We start from the raw sequence: 26,038 nt of genomic DNA, 5'->3' as shown, positions 1-26,038 counted from the left end.
GCAGTTCACATTTAATTATACGCAAGTTTTGAGTTTCTCAGAAACTCAGAATAGATAGTTCTTACTGCCTGAAGATTGTGGCAAGGGCTTAGAGGTACTGGGAGCTCCTTCAGTGAAAGGCATGAACCAGACTGTTGACAGGAAGGGTCTAGAGGAGCTAAAGATGTGCCTTGGAGGTGCTGCTGCTGCCAGTTCCAGATTCCTCTCCCTGGCACCCTGCTGGTGCTCACCTCATGACCTGGGGACCTTCCTGGTTCCTATCAGCTTCCCTGGTGACTGCAGGGTGGAGAGACTGCTCTCTTCAACCAGATTTTGCTGTTGGATTTGACCGCTGTGCCTCGTGTGGAGGTAAGCAGACGGCACAGCTTATCTTGAAAGGAGACTGTCTCCATCCTGGGGTTTCTAAACCCCACACTTTAGTTTTTCTTTTCTATATGCCTTATTTTGTTAGTACAAAGCAGGACCTCCCATGAAACTTTATGGGAAGTTAAATTTTCACTGACCCTTGGAGGGAAGCTAGTTTGGTGGCAGAAGCCCTCGGATCACTTGTCTTCACAGAAATCCATCTCCAGCTTCTCTCATATTTAGTTGAATAAATTCCCAAAGAGGATTTGTCACCAATGGTTTCCTCCTTTTCCCCTGCCGGACTTGCCCAGAGAAGCTTGTTTTCAGGCTTTGGGCTGGGGACCCACTGAGTCACACATAGGTGTTGCTTACCTAGTGGCCGAAGGCAGGACGGTAAATTGAGAGAAGGGATCACTCAGAGAAACGCATTCTGAGCTCTGTGAGAACAGGGGGCCATTGGGGTTCCAGGCTCGCCCTGTCTGCATTCCATTCGGTTTGCTTCTCGGGCCGTTCCGTCAGTCCTATGTCCTCTGGGAACAGCCAGGGAGCAGCTCTCCACTTCCCTCCTCGTCTTTGCCTCACAGAGGCCTATTTATTTCGCCTCTCCCACTCTTTCCCTGAGGAAATTCGTTTACTTTGAATGCCGTGTGGCTCTCCTGGGTAAGTTAGGCGGTCCTTCTCAGCAGCTTCAATCCAGAAGGGGCAGCCCCAGGCCTTGCCCTCAGGAGGATTCTGATGTGGATTTCTCCCCTTGTGCAGAGTCTTGTCAGTGGGGAGGATGTTGGATTTGGAGTCATACCCATATTCTTTGTTGTCACAGGCCATCGAAGTCCTCAATCTTTCCTCTCCTTCGCTCGTTCTTTGCTCATTCATTTGTTCACACGCTGTATGCAGGGGCGGTGTGAGGCAGGACAAGCTGGTGACAGAAGGCGTGGGCCCTGCGCTCAGCTCACAGCTCACTGCAGGGCATGGGCTCTCGAGCAGATGATTACAAAATCATGTGCCCTATCCTTGAGAGGTACCAGCAGTGGCCCAGGGGAGGAAGCAGCTGAATCTACTGGGGTTGGCAGAGGTAGGGAAGGCTTTGCAGAGGAGGCCACCCTTGCTTTGGGTCTTTGGAGATAAAACAGGGTCAGAGTGTTGCACTCAGCTGTGTGGACCATTATTGGGTGTTTTCTTTGGACAAATGATAAGACGTGGACCAGGAATTAAAGGACTGTGTTGGTATAAGTGACATAACCCATTGTGTTGGGGTTTAGTAAATAGGAAATGTCTTTTTCTTCTTTCATAGACTTTTATATAAATGATCCACATATAAAATGTTTTTCAGAGGAATGGATTCAGTAAAGCTGAACTCACAGTAAAGGAAAGATGGGCTCTGCCAACCTTGACACTCCGGAGTAAGCCCTGTACGGGCTCGCACACTCCCCGTGGAGAGGCAAGGCTTCTGCTTGGAGAGGCCCGTTGTAGGGAGGAGGAAGCGGTTTGCTGACAACAGTTAGCACATCAGCCTGCAGTATGAGGAAACCCTCTGCTGTGGTTTGCCTTCGGGAAAAGCTTTCTGAAGGAATGTCCAGTAACTGATAGAAACCAGTGAAAAACGAGCTTTCGGTGTACGAATTCTAATTTTGTAAATGAGATGAATACTTGGAGGGAAAGCTATAGAAACCCAGCTCCTAAATCCTTGCCCCTGAGTCTCCGGAAGCGCCTTCATGCTGGTTGCGGGGGCAGGAGGGATCATTTAGGAATTGCCTGAAGCAGTTACAGAGCCCAGGTGGCCCTTGTGCTGACTGAGTTTCAAGATTTGCTGCCAAGGGCGCCTGGGTGGCTCAGTTGGTTAAGCGACTGCCTTCGGCTCAGGTCATGATCCTGGAGTCCTGGGATCGAGTCCCACATCGGGCTCCCTGCTCGGCGGGGAGTCTGCTTCTCCCTCTGACCCTCTTCCCTCTTGTACTCTCTGTCTCTCATTCTCTCTCTCAAATAAATAAATAAAACCTTAAAAAAAAAAAAAAAAAGATTTGCTGCCAAGCCTTGGGAGGAGAAAGAGTGGTGCGGCTTCACCAAGGGAACCCGGGGCAGGCCTCTGTCTCTTGCCCTCCTTTCGGACTCCCAGCCGTAGCACACGCCTCTCAAATGCTTGGCCGCTGTGGGGTCTGTGTGGGTAGTTCTCCACCCACGTGCACATCAGGATCTCCAGTGGTGGGCCCCACCACGTGCACATCCCAAACTCAGCTCCTCAGGAGATTTTGATGCAGGGCCTGTGGGGAGAGCCACTCCTGGGGTGGGCACAGATCCCAAACTGCTCCCCCCACCAGAAGACCCAGCCAGGGGTGCACCTCGCCTCCCTCGGCTTGGATCAGTTGAGCAGATGCTGAGTGGGCTCTCTCTGCAGGGCCTGTGACAGGTACTTTGAGAATCAAGAGACGTATAATGTTCCCTTCAAAGAGCTGGCATTCTGTTGGGGGAGATGGGGCACAGATGTGTGACAAGTTAAGTAATGGTGTAAGTTTGAATACTCATTCAGAACTGTAGAAGAGCTAGCTCAAAGCAAAGTGATACTCCCCAAACCATGAGAAGGGAAACCTCTGGGGATGCTCAAAGCAGTGAAAGTGCACCTCAGGCTGGAGCAGTCAGCAGCCACTTAGGGAGGAAGTAACGCTCGAACTTGGTCTTGAGCAGTCATTATTCCAAAGCAGCTCGCTCGGAGGAGGCTAGAGCAGCCAGACGTTACCTTCTGGATCAAGTGCCGGGAAACCACCAGCGGGCAGCAGGGAGGAGGGGCTGCAGTCAGCTTCCTTCCATGGGGCTCGGCTGCGTGAGAGATGCTCGAGGCCCGGCTGTGAGGTGGGAAGTGCTTCGTGCTCCATATGCACGGACGTGCACACTGTGTACTGGATGCTGGTGTTTGGAAGTCGTGCTACTGCTCCATAACGGGGAAGGGGCACAGGCGTCCTGTGTGTGAGAGCTCAGTGGGCAGGACAGCTCTCCTGGGACTAATCGGCAGCCCCTTGACAAAGGCATAGAGCGCCCCTGCTGTGTTTGTTGTGTTGTTGGGTTGGGGTTGGGGTCCGGTTGATTTGTTTCTTTACTGACTGCCGTCCCGGATGCAGTGCCATGCTTGTCTAAGCCACTGTCGTTGGGCTCCACTCAGCCGGAAGCCAGCCTGCCCGGAGGCGGGGCTCCAGTGAGGCCCCTCCCGCCCCCACAGCCAGGAGACTTAAAGCCTCTCCCTTTTCTTCCCACTGTGCTGCCTGGGCTTTTCTAGGGGAGGAGTGGGGCTGGTTAAAAGCTCCGCATGCCAACCGGTTCATCTTCTCCCACGACCTCTCCAACGGGGCCATGAATATGCTGGAGGTGTTTGTGGCTAGCCTGGAGGAGTTCCAGCCAGACCTGGTGGTCCTCTCTGGATTGCACATGATGGAGGGACAGAGCAAGGAGCTCCAGAGGAAGAGGCTCTTGGAGGTAATAGCACTGTCACAGAATCTCACGGGTCTCGGCCAGCGTTGGTCCTCAGGTTCCCACTGTTCACGGCCTCCGCAGCTCGTGCTGCCTGGTCCTTGGTCCTGGCCTCCCCGGGACGATGGGTGGCAGCCCCAGCAGGGCACGGCAGAACGTCCTCTCGCCTGAGCCCCTGCGCCCTGCGCTGCGCCGCAGTGTGTGTGTGGTCTGCGGCCTCCGGGTCGTCTCCTCACATCGGCTGTGCGGCGGTTCCTCGGGGTAGGCCCCCAGCAGGAGGCCGCTCCCTGAGCACACGGGCAGTTCTTGGTCCCCAGAGGGTCGGACCCCGGCGCCTCCCTGTCGGCAAGAGCGTGTCCCTCGTCTGGAGGCTGTGGTGACCCCCGGGGCTTAGAGCTTGCATCATGATGCAAAAAAGGCTGTGACCAGAGGCACCACCTCCCGGCTTTGACCCTTTCTTGCCTTTTGCGTGAGTTCTGTTTCTAATGGCACCGCTGCGCTCTTTTGGCAGGTTGTGACCTCCATTTCTGACATCCCCACTGGTATTCCAGTTCACCTCGAGCTGGCCAGTATGACCAACAAGGAGTTCATGAGGAGCATCGTGCATCAGGTAACCACAGCAGCAGTACGTGGGGCCTTCTGTGGCCCTCACCCACCTGTCCGGTGGGGCTAGCTCTTGGGGCTCAGGGGCCAGCTCACTGAGGTGTCGATGTTCTGTCACTCAGACCTGGGTCCATGAAGATCCAAATAAGGAGCCAGAGTCGTTCTGGAACAGGATCTTCTACTAGGTTAGCAATACGGCAGCATCACTGATGGATTTGTGGGTCCTGTTTCTCCTGGAATGGAGAAGTTGGACGTGAATGGTTTTTGTGGTAGAACCCAAAGGAGAAAACAGCCCAGCTCAGCTGCTTTCAGTTGAACTTCCAGAAGCTCAGGGGAGAGGAACTTTGGGGGAGCTTCACTCCCTCACCACCAGGCACCAAGGTGTTCGACTCGTGCCTCCGGTCGCCAGCAGGGATTAGACCCTGGAGTGCGGTACTTCAGAGCACAGACTTCGGAAGCCAGGGTTGGCGTGCCCGCCTTGCTGCTCTCTAGCTTTGTGAACTTAGGCAAGTTACAGAACCTTTTATTATTATTTAACCTTTTTAATGGGTGATATATTCATATGGTTCGAACCCCAATAATACCAAGATACATAGTGAAGTCTCCCTCCCACCACCTGTACCCACTGTTAGGAATCTTCTTGGTTTCATCCTTATGCCTCCAGAGTCACCGTACAAATAGAAGCAGACATGGGGATATATCCTTCATGTTTGGTCCCTTTTACCCCAAAAGATAGCACCATGTATGGAATATGGACTGTTCTGCACTTTGCTTCTTCTCACTGACTGGATTTTGGAGGCCTTTTCTCCGTCATCACTGGGGAGCATGCTGTCTTTTCAGAGCCAGGCAATGAAAGGGAGCGTGTGGGGTCCCCAGGTTATTCACCCTGCACCGTATCGGTGGGCATCTTGGTTTCTTGTCCTTTGCTATCCCAGACAGTGGTGCAGCAGAGAACCTGGTATAGGACTTTTCATCTCCCCGTGAGCAGGTACATATGTCTGATGAATTCGCAGAAGCACAGTGCTTGGTGAGGCAGAAAAGGCCCTTGTGGGTGTAATGCTGCCAAGGTGCCTTCCACGGAGCTATCCCCACTCACCCCCGCTGGAACTCTTTACAGGTGCTCATTTCCTCATGTCCTTGCCACCAGAACGTGATTAGAAACATGCATTCTTTGACCAGTCTGACAGGTGAAAAATATTTGAGAATAACTGTGGGTTTTAATAGACTTTACTTTTTAGGGCAGTTTCAAGTTTGTAGCAAAAGTGAGTAGCATGTGGCGAGTTCCCAAATACCACATGCAGTCGCCGCCCACACGCCGCGGTTTACGTCGGCATTCGCCCTTGGTGTTTCTCAGTAGAGGTTTCAATTTGCATTTCTCCTTTAAGGTTATCTTTCCGCTTTTTAAAAAAGCCATGTTCATTTCGTTTTCTGTGTATCTATTTAACCTTTCTGAGCCTCAGTCCCCTTCTCTGGGAAATGGAGGCGATTCCTCCTTCTGAGAGGGTTATGGTAAGAATTGAATGAAATAAAGCCACCCGCTCAGGGCCTGGCACAGCACATGCCATACGTGGAAGTGCAAAGGTACAGGCCACCGGTTTTTAAATAATAAACGCATGCATGCATACACACATGCATGCACCCACACGTACCCCTTCCCCTCTCCCTCCAGGGGCTTGTCATTCAGTGTGTGTGCAGTTCTCTGGCTCCGCCAGGTCAGAGATAGATCGACACAGTGGTTCCTTTAAGACTAAAACCGTCTCAGCAGCTCCTGTTCAGTGCCCTTTGCACACTATTATTACTCAATACGGCCTTCCCTAATCCACAGCTGCTTAAAAAGCTTAGCTCTAACAGGAGACCTTTCTCCCTGCTTCTTGGGGTTGTGTACACGGAACCATGGGACCCCATGTGCCACAGGGCCTTCTCTGTTTCACTGGCACGGCACCTGCTGCACCCACCAGTAGGCAGAGGGGCTGCTGTGCGTGCAAAGTCTCAAGCGAGGTACCATGGACGGAAATAGGAAGCAGGTGCCCCTCTGCCCTTTGTCTAAGTGAATATAGCAGAAGTGTCACTACAACAGTGTCACTGCCACTTTCTGGGTTTATCCCAAGTGATAATGAAGGTGCGGTTAGAGGTGTCATGGCCAAAGCAGTCGTCTGTGACCTTCCCTTCCCCAGCATGTGCTTCCGGGGCAGGGAGTCTCGTGGGAAGGAAGAGAGATGCTGTACGGCCTGCCTTCCCCAGACCATAGTCATGGGCCGTGTCCTTGGGTCTCTTAGGAGCTGGGTTTCCCATCAGAAAGAGACCTCCATTGTGTTTCTGTTAGCAGGTCTTTCCTGCGGTGACTTCCCTGGGCCTGAATGAACAGGAGCTGCTTTTCCTCAGCCAGGCGGCATCGGGACCTCACTCCTCTCTCTCTTCCTGGAATGGCGTCCCCGACGTGGGCATGGTCAGTGATATCCTCTTTTGGATCTTGAAGGAACATGGGAGGAGTAAAAGCAGAGCCTCAGACCTCACCAGGATCCACTTCCACACGCTGGTGTACCACATCCTGGCAACTGTCGACGGACACTGGGCCAACCAGCTGGCGGCTGTGGCCGCAGGAGCGCGTGTGGCCGGGACGCAGGCCTGCGCCACGGAAGCCATAGACGCCAACCGCGTGTCCCTGCGGGCACCCCACGAATTCATGACTTCCCATTCGGAGGTGGGCTCGAGGATCGTGATAAACCCCAACGAGCCGGTAGCAGAGTGGCACAGGGAGGGAATATCCTTCCACTTCACACCAGTCCTGGTGTGTAAAGATCCCATTCGAACGGTGGGCCTTGGAGATGCCATTTCCTCTGAAGGCCTCTTCTATTCCGAAGTCGCCCTCACTCCTAGGAAGTAATTTTTCTGAAGGAGAGCTACCCAATTTAAGAATTACAGGAAAAATAGGATGGAGGCGTGTCAAAAGTTTCTAGATCTAATTGAAAGATAGATAGCCAAAGAAACAACAGATTCAACTGTACCAGATACATTCCAGCCTGTTGACGATTACACAGAAACATTTCAGGTTTTCCTCAGAATTTAGCTATCTACTAACGAGACTGGATTTTTGGTTTTTTTTATGTTGTGTGTTTTATTGGGGTAAAACTTGATTCCCATGTCCCCATTTTATGCAAGGTTGTCAGGTGTCTCAGGCCAGACCGCGCCGTGGAGAGCATGTCGGCTGGGGAAAGCGCTTCCCCTGGCACCCGGTGCAGAAGCACCTGCTCAGCCTCCCGTCTCCAGGGAAGCCTGGCGCCAGGGTCTCGTGCCCTCTCTCCGCTCTGCGCTCGTGGGTAGGATCATGGTTTCCATTCAGTGTTACAATGAAAATACTTAATGAGCACCGCTTCTGAGTCTTCTCTCGAACTTAAGATAGCCACAAGTCAGGACAAAACAATCACCCTTGTGCTTCATAGTCACCGCTGAGGCCGGGAGCCTCATGCAGCCTTTGACGGAGGCCTTCCAGAAGCCTGGCTTGCCTGCCAGGTGGCCTTGGGGGCTGCTGGGCTCCGCCTTCTGCCCTGGCTCCCGGGGTTGTGGGATGGCTGCTCAGAGCCCACCGTGCCTGGGCCCAGTCCCAGCCGCCCGGTCTGGATACGCCTTCCACAGTGGAAGACCGATCGTGGTTCACTCTGATCCTCGAAGGAATTTGCTTTTACAACTGGAATACGCTTCTGTGTGTGTAACATCATGTTTGTTTTACATTGACACACCACATCCATTAAAAAGTTTTACCTCATCAGAGCCCCAGAATCATGAATAAATCTGTCCTGTTATGTATTTATTTTTTTATAAGTCAGGGAGACTTCTGTGTGCTTTTAAATATATTAAAAAAAATTTACATTTCAGGAATCCTAAGTCTACTTGTGATTTTGTTTCTCCCAGCACCACTCCGGAGCCAAATAAAGTATAAATCATTTCTGATCCTGACTAGGATGTGGGTTGTATGTTACTCTGCTCTTGAGGTGTTTGTCTTGTCTTCCCCGCTACTGGGTTAGGCAGTCCCTTGCGCTGAGCCCAAGCTACAGGTCTGTCGTCTCTTGGTTAAAGGTGACAGAAGACAGTAGTATAAAGTAGCCAAGCCACTACAAAACAGCAGTTTGAAAGGGTGCGGTGAGCCTTCTCACTTGTTTGAAGAGTGGTATAAACGTGGCAGATCGAGTTCAGTCAGGGGTAATCAGTTCATACCTGGCTCATAGCAGCTTCTGGAATCTCAAAGCTACCTTGGGTTCTTCACTTATGACCTTCCCCTCCCTGCTGTGGGTAAAAAGGAAAGGCCTGATTACAACTTCAAAGAGAATTTAAGCCTAGAGCTTGAAATTCTAAGCAAGTAGCTTATTAAGGAAATTTCTGGCTGCTACCTCATCAGTCTCTGCCTCCAAGCTCCATTAAAAATAATTAAACACTGGGGCGCCTGGGTGGCTCAGACGTTAAGTGTCTGCCTTCAGCTCAGGTCATGATCCTGGGGTCCTGGGATCAAGCCCCGCATCGGGCTCCCTGCTCGGCGGGAAGCCAGCTTCTCCCTCTTCCACTCCCCCTGCTTGTGTTCCCTCCCTCACTGTGTCTCTCTCTGTCAAGTAAATAAAATCTTTAAAAAAAAAAAAAAAAGCATTCTTTAAAAAAAACAAACACCAAGCTTCTAGCCTATTTGTATTAGAAAGGCTTAAGTGAGAAGAGATTTCTGTTTTCCGAAGAAGAATTGGAATAACTCCTCACTTCTATTGTAAACCCAAGACGACTTTGAGAGTACTGAGGTGTTTTCCACGGGACTTTTTCTTAGTCTGTCTCTGAGCTGTCTGCTCTGCGTTCCCCTTAGTATATACAAGTTCTCCAGTTTGCATTGGTAATGTCAATAACATGTAATGAGCACGTACCTTAGAGCAGTGTTTTTCAAAAGATGGGTCTTGAAGTATTTATAGTCAATCAATTTGGTGGTTAACACAAAGTATCAAAATGCATCATGCTCACAGGGCAGGTATTCCTTCTGGTCTTGTGAAGCTGCACGTGTGTCTGAGCTCCACGGAGTTAGGAATGTGCACGGGTCCCTCCAAACGTCCCACCCTTTCGAGAAGGCAGCGAAGCGTTGGCAGGCAGCTTGGACTCTAGCACCTGGGACAGGCTTTGTGGAAGTGAGCTGCCAGGATGAATGCAGGTGGGGCCGTGGGCCTCTCTGCCAAGCTTGGAACTACTTTACAAAGGTTTCCACGTGTGACTTAAGAAGTTTGAAAATCCGCTGGACTAGAAGAGGGGGCCTGGTGAGAAATGAGCCTCCCTTTGTACAAATGCTCTTAACACTCTTAAATTTGCTTGAAATGGTTTAACACTCAGGGAAGAGCGCCAGCACGCCAAACACTGTTGAGACAACAATTTGGTCCCAAATCAGTCATCATCATGCAGACTGAATTTGCATTTTATTCTGGCTAGTCGGGGGGGGCACTCATCAAAAGAAGTTCACATTCTCTGCAGGGTGTTGAGATGGCAAGTATTGTATGACAGGGACGTACTACCCATACTGAGCCTCACTTTGCTCATCCATAAAATGGGGTGCATGATGGTCCCTTCCCTTAGGGTTCTTGATGATTAAAGGAGAATGCTGTGCAAAATATTTAGCACCGTACACGGCACGTATTTAAAAGCTTAATTGTCAGTTACTATTAGCAGACTGAACTGGCAATTTCCTGGGTCTCTAGAACTATTTTAAAACCTTGAAAAGCTACCACAGTGATAACATTTCACGCTGGGGTCTTGTAGGTAGAAATTTTCATACAGTGGAGCTACACAGATGTCAAGTGTACCATTTGGTAGTGCCTATCCAGATACAGAATGTTCCCATCACTCCAAAGTAGCTGAACCATTTTACTCCCACCAATCATGTATGACAGTTCTGGTGGCTTCTCATTGGCACCAACATTCGGAGGTGTCCATGTTTAATTGTAGCCATTTCGAAAGGTAAGTAGTGGTATTTCTAGTATTCAGAAACCAGTAGATATCTGGTCTGATTTTGCATCTCCCTGTTGATGAATAGTGAGCATTCTTTTTAGTTTTATTATGGAGTTGTTGGAGTTCTTTATATATTCCCAGTCTGTAAACAGATACTCATTTTCTTCCTGGCTTACTGGTCTGAAGCATTGAACTGTCATGCCTGTAGTCTCATTATTTTCTTCTAGGAACTTTACAGTAATTTTAGGTTTTACACTTAGATCTATAATCCATTTTGAGTGCCTTTTTGTGGATGGTGTTGGGTCTGACTCTTTCTCCCACTGCATTGCTTTCATGCCTTCATCAAAAATGACTGTATAAGCATAGACCTATTTATGAACTGTATTTGTTTTATCGATCTGTTTGTCTATCCCAATGCCAGTACCACATAATCACTATTCTGGTCAAGCCTTGAAATGAGGTAGTGAGTGTTAAGTCCTCCAACTTTGTTCAAGATCACCTTGGATGTGCTAAGTCTTGTATCTTCCTCACATTTTTTTTTTAAAGATTTTATTTATTTGACAGAGAAAGAGATAGCGAGAGCAGGGGGAGTGGGAGAGGGAGAAGCAGGCTTCCCGCGGAGCAGGGAGCCCGATGCGGGGCTCGATCCCAGGAACCTGGGATCATGACCTGAGCCGTAGGCAGACGCTAAACGACTGAGCCACCCAGGCGCCCATCTTCCTCACATTTTAGAACCAGCTTGTCACTTTCTACCCCAAAACTTGTTGGGCTTGTGATAGGAATCTGTAGACCTATTTGGAAAGAATTTTTACCTCAACAAGAGTTAGTTTCTCAGCACGTGATTAAGTCTTTTTCACAGCAAAGCTTTGTAGTTTTCAGGGTACAGGTGCTTACGTGTGTAAGTTCATTGCTAAGTATTTCATGTCGATAGTACTTGACGGTTTTGTATATGGATTTTGAATTGCATTTTCAAATTCTTCCTTGGTGGTATGTAACAGTAGCATTGATTTTTGTACACTGACCTTGCCAGATCCAGTTATCCCTTGTGGTACCTTTATTTACTTATTTTTAGGATTCCTTGGGTTTTTTTTTTTTAAGATTTTATTTATTTATTTGACAGAGACAGTGAGAGCAGGAACACAAGCAGGGGGAGTGGGAGAGGGAGAAGCAGGCTTCCCGCTGAGCAGGGAGCCTGATGTGGGACTCGATCCCAGGACCCTGGGATCATGCCCTGAGCTGAAGGCAGACGCTTAACGACTGAGCGACCCAGGCGCCCCCTGGGGTTTTTCTACATAAGCAACCGTATCCTTTGTGACGTTTTCTGTCTGTCTATACCTTTTTATTTCATGCCTTTGTAGCACTGAACCTCTAGTATAATGTTGAGCAAAAGTGATAAAAGTGGACATCCTTGCCTTGGTCCTGATCTTAGGGGCAGAGTGTTGAGTGTTTTACTACTAAATGTGATGTTCACTGCACCTTTTTCCATAGATGCCTTTTATCAAGTTGATGTTACCGTCTGTTCCTAATTCGCCGGGTTTTCATGACGGCTTTTTAAAAATTGCCTTTTCTGCATCCTACTGAAATCATAGGACTTTTCTCATTTAACACATGAAAGTACTTTGCTTTTCAAATAGTAAACCTAGAGTTAATTACATTTAAAATTATACTGGGATAACCCCAACTCGGTCATGATATACATAGTAACCCTTTTATATACTGCCAGATTTAATGTGCTAATATTAATTTGCTAATATATTGTTAAGGACTTTTGTACCCATGTTCATGCAGAATAATGGGCATCATTTCCTTACTCTGTAATGTCTTTTTCCACTTTTGATTATTAGCATTATGCTGGCCTCATAAAAACAAGTTGGGAAGCTTTTGTTCCTATTTTCTAAAACTTCTTGTAAAGTTGGATTTAATAAAATTTGCCAGCTAAATCATCTGGGCCAAGAGTTTGCTTCGGGTAGGTTTTGATTTATAAATTCAATTTCTTTGATAGGACTTTTAATATTAAGGCTTTCTATTTCAATTTCAGTATGTTGTTCATTTTCAAAAATGTCTATTGTGTCCAAGTTGTCCATCTTATTGTTATAAATGGTTCATATGTTCCTTGCTCTCTCTCACTTCCATACGATCTGTAATGCTATCCCTTTCTTCATTCCTGGTATCTTCATATCCTGATTTGTCGCCTCCTTTTTCCTTCATCAGTTTAGCTGGGGATGTGTCTTTTTTTTTTTTTTCATAGAGCTTCTGGCTTTTTAGATCTTTAATATTTGTCTGCTCTGTAGTTATTTAGGGTTTATTTTGCTCTTCTTTTTCTAGCTTAAGGTAGGAACCTCTATCACTGGTTTTCTGCCTTTCTTCTGTTCTAATAGCATTTACAGTTATGTTTCCTATATGCACTGCTTTTAGCTGAGTCCTACAAATTGTGATTTGTTTTCATTATTCAAAATATTTTCTCTTTTGATTTTTTTCTTGAGATACTACAAGTGTGTTTAATTTCCAAATACTTTGGGGTTTTCGACATATCTTATTAGTTTCTTTTTATTATGTTTAATTAGCCAACGTATAATACATCATTAGTTTTTGATGTAGTGTTCAGTGATTCATTAGTTGTGCATAACACCCAGTGCTCATCACCATATGTGCCCTCCTTAACACCCATCACCCGGTTACCCCATCCCCCCCCTTCCCTTCTGTAACCCTCGGTTTGGTTCCCAGAGTCCAGAGTCTCTCATGGTTTATCTCCCTCTGATTTCTTCCCCGTTTTCCTTCCCTTCCCCTGTGGTCCTCCACACTATTCCTTATGTTCCACATATGAGTTGAACCACATATTTGTCTTTCTCTGCTTGATTTATTTCCTTTAGTATAATACCCTCCAGTTCCATCTATGTCATTGCAAATGGTGGGTATTCATCCTTTCTTGTGGCTGAGTAATATTCCATTGTATATATGGACCACATCTTTATCCATTCATCTGTTGAAGGGCATCTCGGCTCCTTCCACAGTTTGGCTATTGTGGACATTGCTGCTATGAACATTGGGGTGCATATGGCCCTTCTTTTCACTACATTTGTATCTTTGCAGTAAATACCTAGTAGTGCAATCGGTGGGTTGTAGGGTAGCTCTATTTTTAACGTCTTGAGGAACCTCCATACTGTTTTCCAGAGTGGCTGTACCAGCTTGCATTCCCACCAACAGTGTAGGAGGGTTCCCCTTTCTCCGCATCCATGCCAACACTTGTTGTTTCTTGTCTTATTAATTTTAGCCATTCTAACTGGTGTGAGGTGGTATCTCATTATGGCTTTGATTTGTATTTCCCTGATGGCTAATGATGTTGGAACATTTTTAATGTATCTGTTAGCCATTTGTATATCTTTGGAGAAGTGTCTGTTCATGTCTTCTGCCCATTTCTTGACTGGATTATTTGTTTTGGGAGAAGCTATTTGCAAATGACATTATGGATAAAGGGCTGGTATCCAAGATCTATAAAGAACTTCTCAAACTCGACACCCAAAAAACAAATAATCCAGTCAATAAATGGGCAGAAGACATGAACAAACACTTCTCCAAAGAAGACATACAATTGTTACTAATTTCTAATAGAATTTCACTGTGGTCCAAGAACATATTGTGTAAATTTCAGTCTTTTCACTCTGAGACCTATCATATGGCCCAGTACATGGTGTGTCCTGCTGAATGTCCTAAGAGCACTTGCAGAGAATGTATATTCTGTAGTTATTGGTTGTAGTGTTCTGTAAATGTCAATTAAGTCGAGGTGGTTTGTATGTCCTTACACTTACTAATTCTAACAATTGCTGGTAAGAGGGAGAGCTAACATATCCAACCAAGTTTGTGGCTTTAATTCTATCGATTTTTACTTCATCTATTTTGAAGTAATAATGTTAGGTACATACATATTTGTTATGTTTCTTCTACTGAATTGAACTTTTTATTATTATGAAATGTCCCTCTTTATTTCCGGTAATGCTCCTTGTTTTGAAGTCTACTTTATCTGACATTAATATAGCTCTCCAGATTTAGGCCTGTAGCTTGAATGGTATAGCTTTTTCCATCCTTTTGCTTTCAGTGGCAGATTTATTTATCCTTTCTCTTTTTTTTTTTAATTTTTTTTTTTTTATGTGACAGAGAGAGACACAGTGAGAGAGGGGACACAAGCCGGGGGAATGGGAGAGGGAGAAGCAGGCTTCCCGCCGAGCAGGGAGCCCGATGCGGGGCTCGATCCCAGGACCCTGGGATCATGACCTGAGCCGAAGGCAGATGCTTAATGACTGAGCCACCCAGGCGCCCCTCCTTTCTCTACTTTTTAATTGAAATGTACAGTCCAATTCCTTTAGTCTAATCACACTTTAATGTAATTATGGACATGACTGGATTCACATTTAACATTTTGCTATCTATTTTGTCTTTGTCCCATCTTTTTTTTGTTCTTTTGTTTTTTTTAAGATTTTATTTATTTATTTGACAGAGACACAGTGAGAGAGGGAACATAAGCAGAGGGAGAGGGAGAAGCAGGCTTCCCGCTGAGCAGGGAGCCTGATGCGGGGCTCGATCCCAGGACCCTGGGATCATGACCTGAGCCGAAGGCAGACATTTAACAACAGAGCCACCCAGGTGCCCCGGTCCTTGGTTCTTCTTTTCCTGCCCTTTAGGGGAGGAGGGTACTAATTGTAAATTTTTTAGAATTTTAATTTCCAGAGGTGCCTGGCTGACTCAGTCAGAAGAGTGTGCAACTCTTGATCTCAGGTTCATTTGAGCCCCATGCTGCGTGTAGAGATTACTTTAAAAAATAAAATCTTAGGGGCCCCTGGGTGGCTTAGTCGGTTGAGTGTCCAACTCTTGGTTTCAGCTCAGGTCATGATCTCATGGGTTGTGGGATGGAGTCCCGTGTTGGGCTCTACACTCAGTGGGGAGTCTGCTTGAAGATTCTGACCCAACCCCCCTCTCAAATAAATCTTAAAAATTAAACCTTTCAAGCCTAGAGTTCCATGTACCCCCTTCCTTAGTTATATGTGTTAAACCTCACAATTTTTTGCTTGGAACAGTAATATCATTTTTAAAAAATTAAAACCTAGTATTTTATATTTAGCTACTTGTTCATATTTGTTATCTTTGGAGGCTTGGTCGAACATGAGCTACTCTGCTATTATCAGACAATAATGATTCCTCCTTAAAAACCAAATGATCATAGGGGCACCTGGGTGGCTCAGTCCGCTAAGCATCCAATCTTGATTTTAGCTCAGGTCATGATCTCAGCGTTGAGATTGAGCCCCATCCAGCTCTGGCTCCGTGCTGGACGTGGAGCCTGCTTAAGATTCTCTCTCTCTCCCTTCTCCCTCTGCCCCTCCCCCCTCCTTCTCAAAAACAAAATGATTATAATCATACATTCCAAAGCTTTACTGTCTTTGGAATGCAGTTTTGTACTAATATACTCCATAAAAAGGGCACTTTTCTCATATGCTGGTTTATACTTGCACTTTCCTGCCTCAGTTCAAGCCATCTAAAAACCACGTCTGTGTCTGTGATCATGTACTTTGCCTCATTTTCCTAATTCTGTGAAAAACTGTGAGGACATGAGCAACTCCCATATTAGAAATTAGAATAGCTCCTTTCTCACCAGAGTGAATGAGAAGCTGTGAATCCACATGCCCAACGGTACGACCTAGTACAGCTGAGCCCCAAACAACGTGGGCTTGAACTTGATTTTTTTCAGTAAATGCATTGGAAAATCTTTTGGAGATCTGTGACAATTTGAAAAAAACTCAGATGAACCATGTAGCTTAGAAATAAAAAAAAAAAAAAAAAAAGTATGTCATGAATGCATGGGTAACAGTTAAGAGCAGGAGCTATGCATCCAGACCTGGATTCAAATCCTGATCCACCACTTTCCATGGAAAACTCATTATACCTCTCCCAACCTCCACTTCCTCCTTTACAGAGAGGGGATAATAGTATTGCTCTGTTGGGAGGGCTCACGGAGACTGATCCCTTCCTGAGCCTGTCCTTCCCTGGCCTCCCCCAACACCACTCTCCTGGGTTTGTCTCTATCACTGTCACTTGCTTCTGTCTCCTTTGTAGGCTCTTCTGCTTCTCCCTTTAAATACTTGTTTCCCGCTTTTGGTCCCCCTGGCTTCTTGTTCCTAGCTTTCCTCTGGGGACTCCTTTCAAATCTGTGGTTTCAGCCATCACCCAAATTAAGCTACTCCTGCATCCTTACCTTCAAGCCAGATTTCGCACCTGAAATCTAGCTGTTCAAGTGTCTACTGTCATCATCTGGATGTCTCGAAGATAAACACGTCTAAAACTAGACTCCACAACCCTCCACCCGAGTCCCCCAATGTCCCTCCTCTCTGATTTGTGTAACTCTCCCCAGCAGCACGTGCCCATGCGACAGTCTGTTCTCGCCTGCTACCTCCAGCCCCCAACTCCTGTTGACTTGACCTCCCAAATCTTTCCCAGAGCCCCCTCTCCTCCTCCTCTTAGTTTATACCCTTATTATTTTTCACCAAGACCTTCCAGTTGCAGGCACACTAGACCCCACACCGAGATAGAGGTGAGCTTTCTCAGTTGCGCGGGGGGTAGACCCCAGGTCTGCCACGAACCTGCCGCCGGGTAAGGGACCTGCTGCCGCTACGCTGTCGGGTATCTCTGAGACCCCCAGAACCGCAGAGTTTTCTGCTCACTTAGCTGCTGCCTCAATGTCAAAACAGACCCAGTCATAATATAAAAAACTCCTTCATATAGTTTGGCAATAGGTCTGTCCTCACCTTCAAATTCTGGTGATTATAGGGCACTTTAAGTGCAAACTGCTGGCCCCCCACCCGTCAGGGCAGCAGCAGAAGCTGTGCGAGCACTAACAGGAACTTGGCCATGAGGTGCCTTCTCTGGTTTCAAACTAGTTTTGGAAGCAGGTAAGAGAAGACTGTGATCACAGGTTCTTTTAAAAAGGTTTTATTGTGATCTCTTCTTTTTACACTTAACAACTTTCCCCAAAGGGATGATGATACATAATCTTTATTCTAAAAAGGACATATAGATGATGTACTGATAGCATCTGGCCAGGGGTATCACTGATTAAGTAAAAATTAAGAAGCTCTTTTTTTCCTTTTCATTCTTGGTGCTGATACTAGCCCAGCCCTTCACTCCTACTTCTCATCGTTGCTAACATGATCTGGCTCTGCATACGCTCTGACGTCTCTCAAGAACAGAGGGACTTGTTTGGGATTCCCTTGGACAGGTGCAGCTGGAATATCCAACAGGCTGGGCCTCGATTTATATAGGTTTTTTTCATCATTTTTCCCCTTAAATTTAGGCTGTTAGAGCTGGATTACTAATCCAAGATCTGTGTTTGCCTTCAGGGCTGCCAAGCCCCACAGCCTGAGGATCACCTCAGCTAAGCCAAGGCTTCACCGTAACAGGGCTCCTGAGCAGAGGTCAGCCTCAGACTTTCCTTCCACAAAGGAAGGGGTCAGTCATCCAGGAGGTCGAAGTCATTTCAAAAGCAAACAGCATCATGTGCCTTGCTGGCTCTTGGAGCTACAAACACAGAGCCATGAGCCTTGCACTTAATTCTTAAAGGACCTGTCTGGGCCCTCTCCTATCTCCAGGCTGACGGGGCTAACGGGAGGCCGAGTCGGTTGCAGGCTCCTTGCGATCATCATAACACTTCCGCGTCCCCTGGTGTCCAGGGGACACACTGGCCACCTTGCTGCCTGTGTTACATGACCTTTCCTAACCTGCTACATCCTTACCGAAGAAACCCCTACTCCGGGGTCATCCTCCTCCCGTTTTTCTCTCCTTGGTGCTGATGCTTCAGCTGGGTGTGCTTCCACAGCGGGCTCTGGTTCCAGAGGCAGAGACGGTGGCCTTGTGAGCTGGGATGTCCCTCCAGCACCTAGTAACAAAACAAATAGTGGGAGTTCTCAGTTCCACAATTCTGGAAGAAATCATGGTTTTTATTGTCAAATTTAAAAAAGAAACCCCATATCTTCTAGAACCAATGGGACTGTGGTCTATCTTTGCAGCTATGAAGTTAGTCCACTTTGCCTTCAAAGACTCACTGAGAAAAATCTTCAGTTACCTGCCCCCATGCTGACTTATGTAGTCTTGCTTTAATTTTCCCCACTTTATCGTAACAGAAGGTACTGTCGTCTATTGCTAACCTTGAATAGTGTTAAACCCCAGTGTTTTGGGTTTTTTTTTAATAATTTTATTTATTTGAGAGAGAGACAGCACGAGCAGGGTGAGGGGCAGAGGGAGAAGCAGGCTCCCCACTGAGCAGGGAGCCCAATGTTTTGGGGCTCAATCCTAGAACTCCGGGATCACAACCTGAGCCGAAGGCAGACACCCAACGAACTGAGCCCCACCCCAGGCGCCCCAAGCCCCTGTGTTTTAACCATTCACCGAAGCCTCCCAGTCGCTGTTCCCTACTGCACAACTTGCCTTAAGAAAGCAAGTGCCAATTTGGCCAGCTTATGGCTTTTTTCCCCTTCCAGGAAACACTACTTAGACGTGTTCTGAGTCTGAGCCTCACTTAAAGCTGTCATCTCTCTGCTGGCACGTGCGGCTTGTACCCCCAAGGAGCCTCCTACCTGGGGGGAGCTTTCTGTGTGCAGCTGCTGAAGACATCGCCTGTCCCAGAGCTTGATTAGAGCCCAGAGGCTGCTGGACACCGGCAGCTTTGCCTGTTGAAGTGGTCCGGTGCTTTGACTTGGCATCTTTAACTGGTTTCGTCCAGACCAGTGCATCCCCGACCTGGAGGGCAGCTCCCAGTTTCTGAGCCATCTCTACCATCTAGTGCCCACATGGGAAGAAAAAAAGAGTCACAGATATCACTGGCAGAGACAAGCCTACCTACTTCTTCTTAGGCCTTCCACCAGGGAGTTTAGCTGAAATCGTGTTTGCCGGTACCAGTATTTGAGAGAGGAAGCATTTATTGCAAGGAAATCCTTCTCCAAGAGCAGAGAATACAGATCCCCCCTAGTGGATGGCACAGGAATGCATACAGGGCCTCAGAACCCGAAGATCCAAGGTCAGTGCGCTACAGGGCTAAACTCCTGCCTTTCTTATAAGAGGGGAAGTGGGAGGGAGCTGCAAGGAGACACAGACCTCAACTCAGTTGTATTCTATCAATAACATAACTCAGCCTGAATCTCCCCTTACTACTTTCTTCTGGGAAAGTTCTTCCTCAGGCGATGACTAAAGATTTCATGCTGCCAGGAACCTCAAAGCTGAAACGGGCATGAACCTTTCAGATACCTTGTATTCGGAGTATATGGGCTTGGCTCAAAAGTCCCCAGCCAGCCTCCTGGAAGCTAATAAAGGACACACCTCAGAGTCAAATTCCAGCGAGCCACTGTCCCTGAGCAGGCGGACGCTCCTCTCCATCTCCTGGTACTGGGCCAGGGCGCCTTCCTTCTCACCCTGCTTGTACAACAGCACTGCATAGTTGAGGTTCACTAAAGGCTGACACCTGTGGCAAAGAGGGATTCTGTGGGGCTCAGGCTCTGCAACCGTGCTCATTCAGAGATCCTTCTCGTTGCACAAAAAAACCAGGCACAAACTGGTTAAGTAGAGACTTCTCCATTCTACAGCAAGGTGAGAACACATACTGTGTGGACCTCTGGAGAAGCATCACGGCCGCAACTGCCCAACCAGCCAAGCAGGAGGTGGTGGGAGCGAGTCTGCCGTTCCAGCCCTCAACAGCGCCCCACCCCCTCCCCGGGCAGGCTTGAAAACAGGGGTCCCTAGCCTGCTGCCCGGCAGACACCGGTAGAATGAATCCCAGGAGAGTTAGGTTTATCTTAAACCAAGCGCAGAGTCCCATCTGCTATTCCAGCCAGCCCATGGCCGTCAGCAGCCCAAGCCCACTGCCGTCTCCTCTGGCCCCGACTGCTAAACTCAGGGCTGGAAACGTTTTCTCAGAAAGAGCCCACGTCAGTTCCAGCTTTTTTTTTTTTTCCACCATCAAAATATTTATTAAAACCAAAGCAGGAGGGAACAGAGCGGTTAGGAAGGTAAATCAAAGTGCAGATTGGGGGGGGGCGGGGCAGAGCAATGAGTGGGGCAGAGGGGCCCCTGTGGTCTGGGCTAGCGGAAGCCCTTCACCCACCCCTCCTGCCCACTTTGTCAGTGAAGGTCCCCCAGTCACCTTTCCCATCTCACATCCATCCTGGGGAGCAGTTGGGGCCCTGCAGTGACCCCCTGGGGAGGGACCACCCCCTTGATCCACCCATGGCTGTCAGTCAGTCTCCCTCCCTCACTTTCTCTACCCTGTGCCAAGGCCCGCTGGCTTCCGCAGTTAGGCCTCTGAGAGCAACACCCGGGCTGTGGCGCCACCTGGTGGCTTCGGGGAGTCCAGCCCACCCCGCTACCACTCCCACCAGAGCAGCTTACTTGTCCAGGCGGGCGGCTTCTGCGTAGGCTCTCTTGGCGTTCTCTGGATCTTCCAGATTGGTCAGGGCCACTGCAACAAAGAAAGTGGGCACCGCGGCTGGATAGCCCAGCGTAGAAAACAGAAGGAATGTTTCAAGGCCACCGTTCACTCAGCCCATCCCTTGCCCTCTCAGCTCATGGAGCCACGGCCTGCAGTCGCGCAGCCTGGACGCCCCAGTGTCCTCATCGGCTCGGACGGCCCCTCCTTGCAGGCAGCCAGTGGCCACGTCTCGAGAATCCTGTTTTTTGCGCTTTCTTTTCGGACACCGCCCTTGTTCAGGTGCGAGTTGTTTCAGGCTTGCCATTTTATCCCCACAGCAAGGTCCCCATCTGCCTCCATCCACTTGCCACAAAGCTGCCAGAGGTCGCCCTGACTTACAAACAAATCGGACCATGTCACCACCTGACTTAAGAATCCTCACTGGTTCTCTGTCACCCAAAACCTTGATCTTTAACTTTTGTTTAGCAACAGAACACAGTCTCCTTTTTAATCAGTATTTTCTGGAAGCCTGTTCTATAAAACAAAGCAAAACAGAGCTGTCTGGAAGCCGGACCCACTCCACCTCCCCACCAGCCATGCGTCATTTCCACCGGGCACGTAAGCAGTCTAGGAATACAGTTGGAAAACCTCGGCCTCTAGGATAAAGACCAAAGTCCTTTATCCAAAGGCATTCCGCTCGTGCGGTCCGTGAGGTGGCCCCAGACCATCTCTCCCACCCACCCCACCCCACGCCCCCACCCCACCCCACTCCCCCGCACCGCGCTCCACACAGAACTGCCGCTCAGGGCAGGGCCCACACGGCCGCTCCGGGCCGCACACCTTTTCTCCCACCTCCTCAGCCACGCCTTGCCAGTGAGTTCCAGCCAAGCCTTCAGAATGCAGTGTGAAGGCCATCTCTACTTTGGGAAGTCAGAACACTGCTCATGCCTTATAGTCGGGCTGTCTGTTCCCATTCCTGCATCCCCATCAGAACAGAGCTTGCTCCATATTCAGGCAACCCCCAGTGAACCACCATTCAATTTGCTTTTGCAACCTTCCTCTTATAAGTAAGAGCCCCACAATAATGATTTTAAAAAACCCACCTGAAGACCCCACACTGTCAATGAGAATATGGAAAAGTGCTTTCAGGCTTACATTTAGTTAAGTCTAGTATGTGGAGAAATATCCCCCAGAAATTAGTCAGTACTTTAATGTTTTAGTAACACTCACATTAATAATAATAGACCAGTTATGTAATGACAAAAAACCAATAGTTAATATTCATTGGTTATTTAATTATGTAATCCTCCCCCTCTACTATGAGATCCAACCAGTACTCAGTGGAAGGAGGACCCTTCCTAAAGCCCAAGCTCTTAACACTCAATGGTATCTGGAACTTAGTTGGACTCTCTTTTTCTCTCTATATATATATGTAAATAAATTGTCAAGTCAGGGAAAACTGGGAAAAGATGAACTAGGGATGATCTTGATTTAACCTGTTGGTCTCTAAGTGAAATGCCCCCAGGCTAGAAGCAACCAGATATTCTGTCTTCTTTTTCAAGCTCCAGGACACTCAACTAGGCTCCTGTAAGATCTGCGAGGCACTGGCTTCTACGGGACATTTAACCACTGACCTCGTAATTCTAGATCATTTTCCGTCATCACAGACTACAGAGGGGCTCTCCCCACAAATGTCTCTTACCAGCCAAGAGCATGTAGAGCTCCCCCATCTTTGGCTGGAGGTTGATGGCTGCGCTGAGGAAATGGAAAGCCGACGCATATTGCTGCATGGTCAGGTGGACAAGGCCCAAGTTATACAGAATCTTCCAATCGAAGGGAGCCAAGTAGTTGGCTCGCTTCAGGCAGCTGATAGCCTGAGGGGGAGAGAGGGCACCGGATGAGCGGCTGGGGCAGGCTGGCAGCCCCAGGAACTGCCTGTATGAACACAAACAAGGATGATGGGGAGACACTCACTGCCACGTATTTCTTCTTGCCGAAGAAACACATTCCAATGTTATTCCAGAGCGGAGGACTTTCTGGAACGGCACAAGCTACAACTCTGTATTTGGTGAGGGCAACATCAAAGTCCCCGTGGGTCTGCATCATGCTGCCTGCTGCCAAGATGGCCTGAAAACACAGGACATGAAAAGCCAGTAATGGAGCCATTCCCCAAAGGCAGTCACAGTGAAGCAGTTGTCCTGGGTGTAGATACTCAGCAGGCCCATCAGCAAGGACAGGGCATACACACTTCTTCAGGGCCACAGAAAATATATTCAAGCTCTCGGGACAGATGCTTGGGAGGAACGTCCCTGCACCCACTGTGGCTTTCTCTGGCACAGTACAGAAAAAGAAAAGATAAAATGTCAGTGACTTGCCCTGACTCATTTGTTTCCTACTTCTAGTCCAGGAAGTCAGTATCTCAGAGTCAAGGCCCTTGCAGTAAAAGCGGCCTTCATCTGTTCCCCACAGCCCCTACTTGGTACCCCAAGTGCCCCTGACAACCCAGAAACTGTCGTCTGGCCACTTAAGGTCCAGCTCCTTCTGGTACCACCCAGGGGGGTCAGCTGGAGGCCTCTGCAGCCCAGCCCTCGTTTCTCCAAGGAAAGGCGCCCAGGCGGGAGCTGGCGGGATCAGCCTACCATGCCTCCCGTGACAGAAGGGACAGGACCGGGTCCGCACCCTTTGTCAAAGCCCCTTCTGCTGCATCTCATCCTCCATGACGTTCATCCATCCACTGCACGATCTCAGCCCCAGAGTCCTATCTGGACAAGAGTTGTCCTCGCAAATTCATTAAGAACCCAGAAGTCACTTCACCAGAATCTCCTCGGACAGCAGTTATAGAGACCTTGCTCATTTCCTGAGTAACACATGGACCTTCACTGGTGTAACAATTTCACTGTCTGCCTGACAGACAGGCCCGTGACAGCAAATGTGCGCTTGGAGAAAATAAGCAGCAGAGCGCTAACACTTTACAGTATGTTCAAAAAAGAAAGGCCATGTCTGTTTATTATCTTTCTAAGAAGCAGGTAATTTCACAGGTGTCCGCTCTGCTTTCTAGGGCCAGGTCAGCTTTGGCGGCAGTGGGGGCGTCTGTGTGAAGGCTCTGGGGTTTGACCGCCTACGTGCAATACCTTGTAGTTGGTAGGGTCATAAGTCAGTGCATTTCCAAGGTGTTCAAATGCCTTCTGGTAAATACCGAGCTTGGAGAAAAAGCAAACCAGAGAATTACATCAGCGGGGAGACAGCAGTTGAGGAGTCTGGCCAACCATGCCCCGAACAGCAACACCCAGGCTTTCTGGTTATCATGATAAAAAAAGAGCTACAAGAGACCAGATAAAAAAAAAAAACAAAAAACTAAAAATCCCCCTATTTGTTGATTTGTCCCCTGAAGGTCAAAGTTTTCATCTGCCGGGAGCCCCTACACTCCGCACTGATGCCTCCCCGGCAGGACATGGGCAGGTAAGCCTCACCCCCCGGGGGGCCAGCCTCCAAGCCAAAGCCCAGGAAGGCCCAGGAGTAAGCTCCAGAAAACAGAAGAGACAGAAAGGCCACCCGAGAGGCAGAGCTGGTGGACCAGCTGTGCAGGGAACTTAAGGAGCTTGGGGGGAGCAGGCAGGGAGACAGCCTCAGGGGTGCCAGGCTGGTAGAGAGAAGTGGAGGCACTAAAAGAAAGCCATTCACGGGGCGCCTGGGTGGCTCAGTTGGTTAAGCGACTGCCTTCGGCTCAGGTCATGATCCTGGAGTCCCAGGATCGAGTCCCGCATCGGGCTCCCTGCTCGGCAGGGAGTCTGCTTCTCCCTCTGACCCTCCCCTTCCTCATGTGCTCTCTTTCTCTCTGTCATTCTCTCTCTCTCAAATAAATAAATAAAATCTTAAAAAAAAAAGAAAGCCATTCACATGCGGGAAAACCGTGGAGGGGAGAGGAGACTTCTCATTCTAGACAACGCTCTTCCTTCTCTTTCCCGTAGCACCTGGCTGGGCAGAAGCAGCAACAGAAATGGCCCCCGGCCCCAGCCCTGCCGGTGCTCCGCTGCCTCACAGCTTCTCCCACAACAACACGATGCCAGCCCCGGCCCCCCAAGTTACTTCTCATATCTGCCCTTTCCTTACATGGGTAAGAATTAGAACTGCAGTAGCCTCAAACAGACTTATCTGCCTGATTTGAATGCAGAAAATTCATTCCTTTAGCAGACAAAGAATATCAAATGCAGACAGTAAGGTTCACGTGCTTCCTACAACCTTTAGTGGAATGTGTTAAAGTAAACTCAGAGTGCAGGGAAGCAACAATCCACACAAATCCAAAAGCATTTCTAATGTCAGTGCATGAATGAGTAGAGTTCTCATTACCTGTAAGTAGAGTAGTCCTAAAGTTGTAAGAAGTTCCGTATTCTCTGGCGAGAACCTGCAACACAGAGACCCACAGAGAGTGCTCAGAGGGAAACAAGATGTGTATGAGACACCAAGACCCCTGCCCGCTGATGCATCCTCGTGCTGCACCTGGAGACACTCTTGTGCCTCCTACTCCCCGTGAAAATTCCTGAAGGTGATCTGGGAATTTCCTCCAAAAGTGGTCCTCTCGGGGCGCCGGGGTGGCTCGGTCGTTAAGCGTCTGCCTTCGGCTCAGGTCATGATCCCAGTGGCCTGGGATCAAGCCCCGCATCAGGCTCCCTGCTCAGCGGGAAGCCTGCTTCTCCCTCTCCCACTCCCCCTGCTTGTGTTCCTCTCTCACTGTCTCTAATAAAAAAAACTTAAAAAAAAAAAAAAAAAAAAAAAAGTGGTCCTCTCAACCCTGGCTACAGGACGGATTGCTCAGCAAGTAAGAAATGGGACTTGGAATCCAGACTCCTTTGTCAGGACCCTTCCTTAGGGCCAAAGTCCTAAGAACCACCTATGGAATATTCTCTGTCACTGTCCCTGATTCTACGGATACAATTAAAAGACCGATGCTCCATAAATCAAGTCCGTCTAAAACACACAGTTGTAGCCAGTTCCCTCTCGTAGGTTTGTGGGGCTTTTTTGTTTTGTTTTTCTGGCCTCACTGTACTGACAGTACCAGGAGAGTTTTCTGTGTGTTTAGGATCCCAACGGCCCTAATGGTCTACTCGCCACGTTAAACAAAAAACCATACTAAATAGCCAAACGAAAAAAAGAGGTAAGACACAAACCAGCTCAAGGGAAAAATTAGCCTTTGGCTTTGGTAAGTAAACACTGATTTAAATAAAAGATGATTTG

General features: G+C 48.3%; 2 protein-coding genes across 5 annotated transcripts in view; one reads left to right on the top strand and one right to left on the bottom strand.

The window, feature by feature from the left end:
• Positions 1-8,280, top strand: part of ADPGK (ADP dependent glucokinase) — a 32,240-nt gene extending 23,960 nt beyond the window's left edge. The window contains exons 5-7 of one of the 2 annotated variants that reach the window (XM_025884353.2): positions 3,611-3,807; positions 4,313-4,411; positions 6,731-8,280. In XM_025884353.2, coding sequence (XP_025740138.2) covers positions 3,611-3,807; positions 4,313-4,411; positions 6,731-7,288 — 854 coding nt within the window. In that variant the 3' untranslated portion in view covers positions 7,289-8,280. Of the gene's footprint in view, positions 1-3,610; positions 3,808-4,312; positions 4,412-6,727 lie in introns of both variants that reach the window. The other variant, XM_025884352.2, reaches the window with a different exon arrangement.
• A 9,047-nt stretch (positions 8,281-17,327) lies between these two features.
• Positions 17,328-26,038, bottom strand: part of BBS4 (Bardet-Biedl syndrome 4) — a 17,564-nt gene continuing 8,853 nt past the window's right edge. The window contains exons 4-11 of one of the 3 annotated variants that reach the window (XM_025884349.2): positions 25,154-25,208; positions 23,938-24,006; positions 22,781-22,933; positions 22,509-22,680; positions 20,788-20,884; positions 19,723-19,864; positions 18,984-19,185; positions 17,328-18,286 (exon numbers count right to left, since the gene is read on the bottom strand). In XM_025884349.2, coding sequence (XP_025740134.2) covers positions 18,132-18,286; positions 18,984-19,185; positions 19,723-19,864; positions 20,788-20,884; positions 22,509-22,680; positions 22,781-22,933; positions 23,938-24,006; positions 25,154-25,208 — 1,045 coding nt within the window. In that variant the 3' untranslated portion in view covers positions 17,328-18,131. The remainder of the gene's footprint in view (positions 18,287-18,983; positions 19,186-19,722; positions 19,865-20,787; positions 20,885-22,508; positions 22,681-22,780; positions 22,934-23,937; positions 24,007-25,153; positions 25,209-26,038) is intronic. The other 2 variants (XM_025884351.2, XM_073877318.1) reach the window with 2 other exon arrangements.

Source organism: Callorhinus ursinus, unplaced genomic scaffold, assembly GCF_003265705.2.
Source record: "Callorhinus ursinus isolate GAN/ISIS: 27379988/994484 unplaced genomic scaffold, GSC_fseal_2.0 scaffold25, whole genome shotgun sequence".
Classification (NCBI taxonomy): domain Eukaryota; kingdom Metazoa; phylum Chordata; class Mammalia; order Carnivora; family Otariidae; genus Callorhinus; species Callorhinus ursinus.
This window is presented reverse-complemented; position numbering and strand designations above follow the sequence as displayed.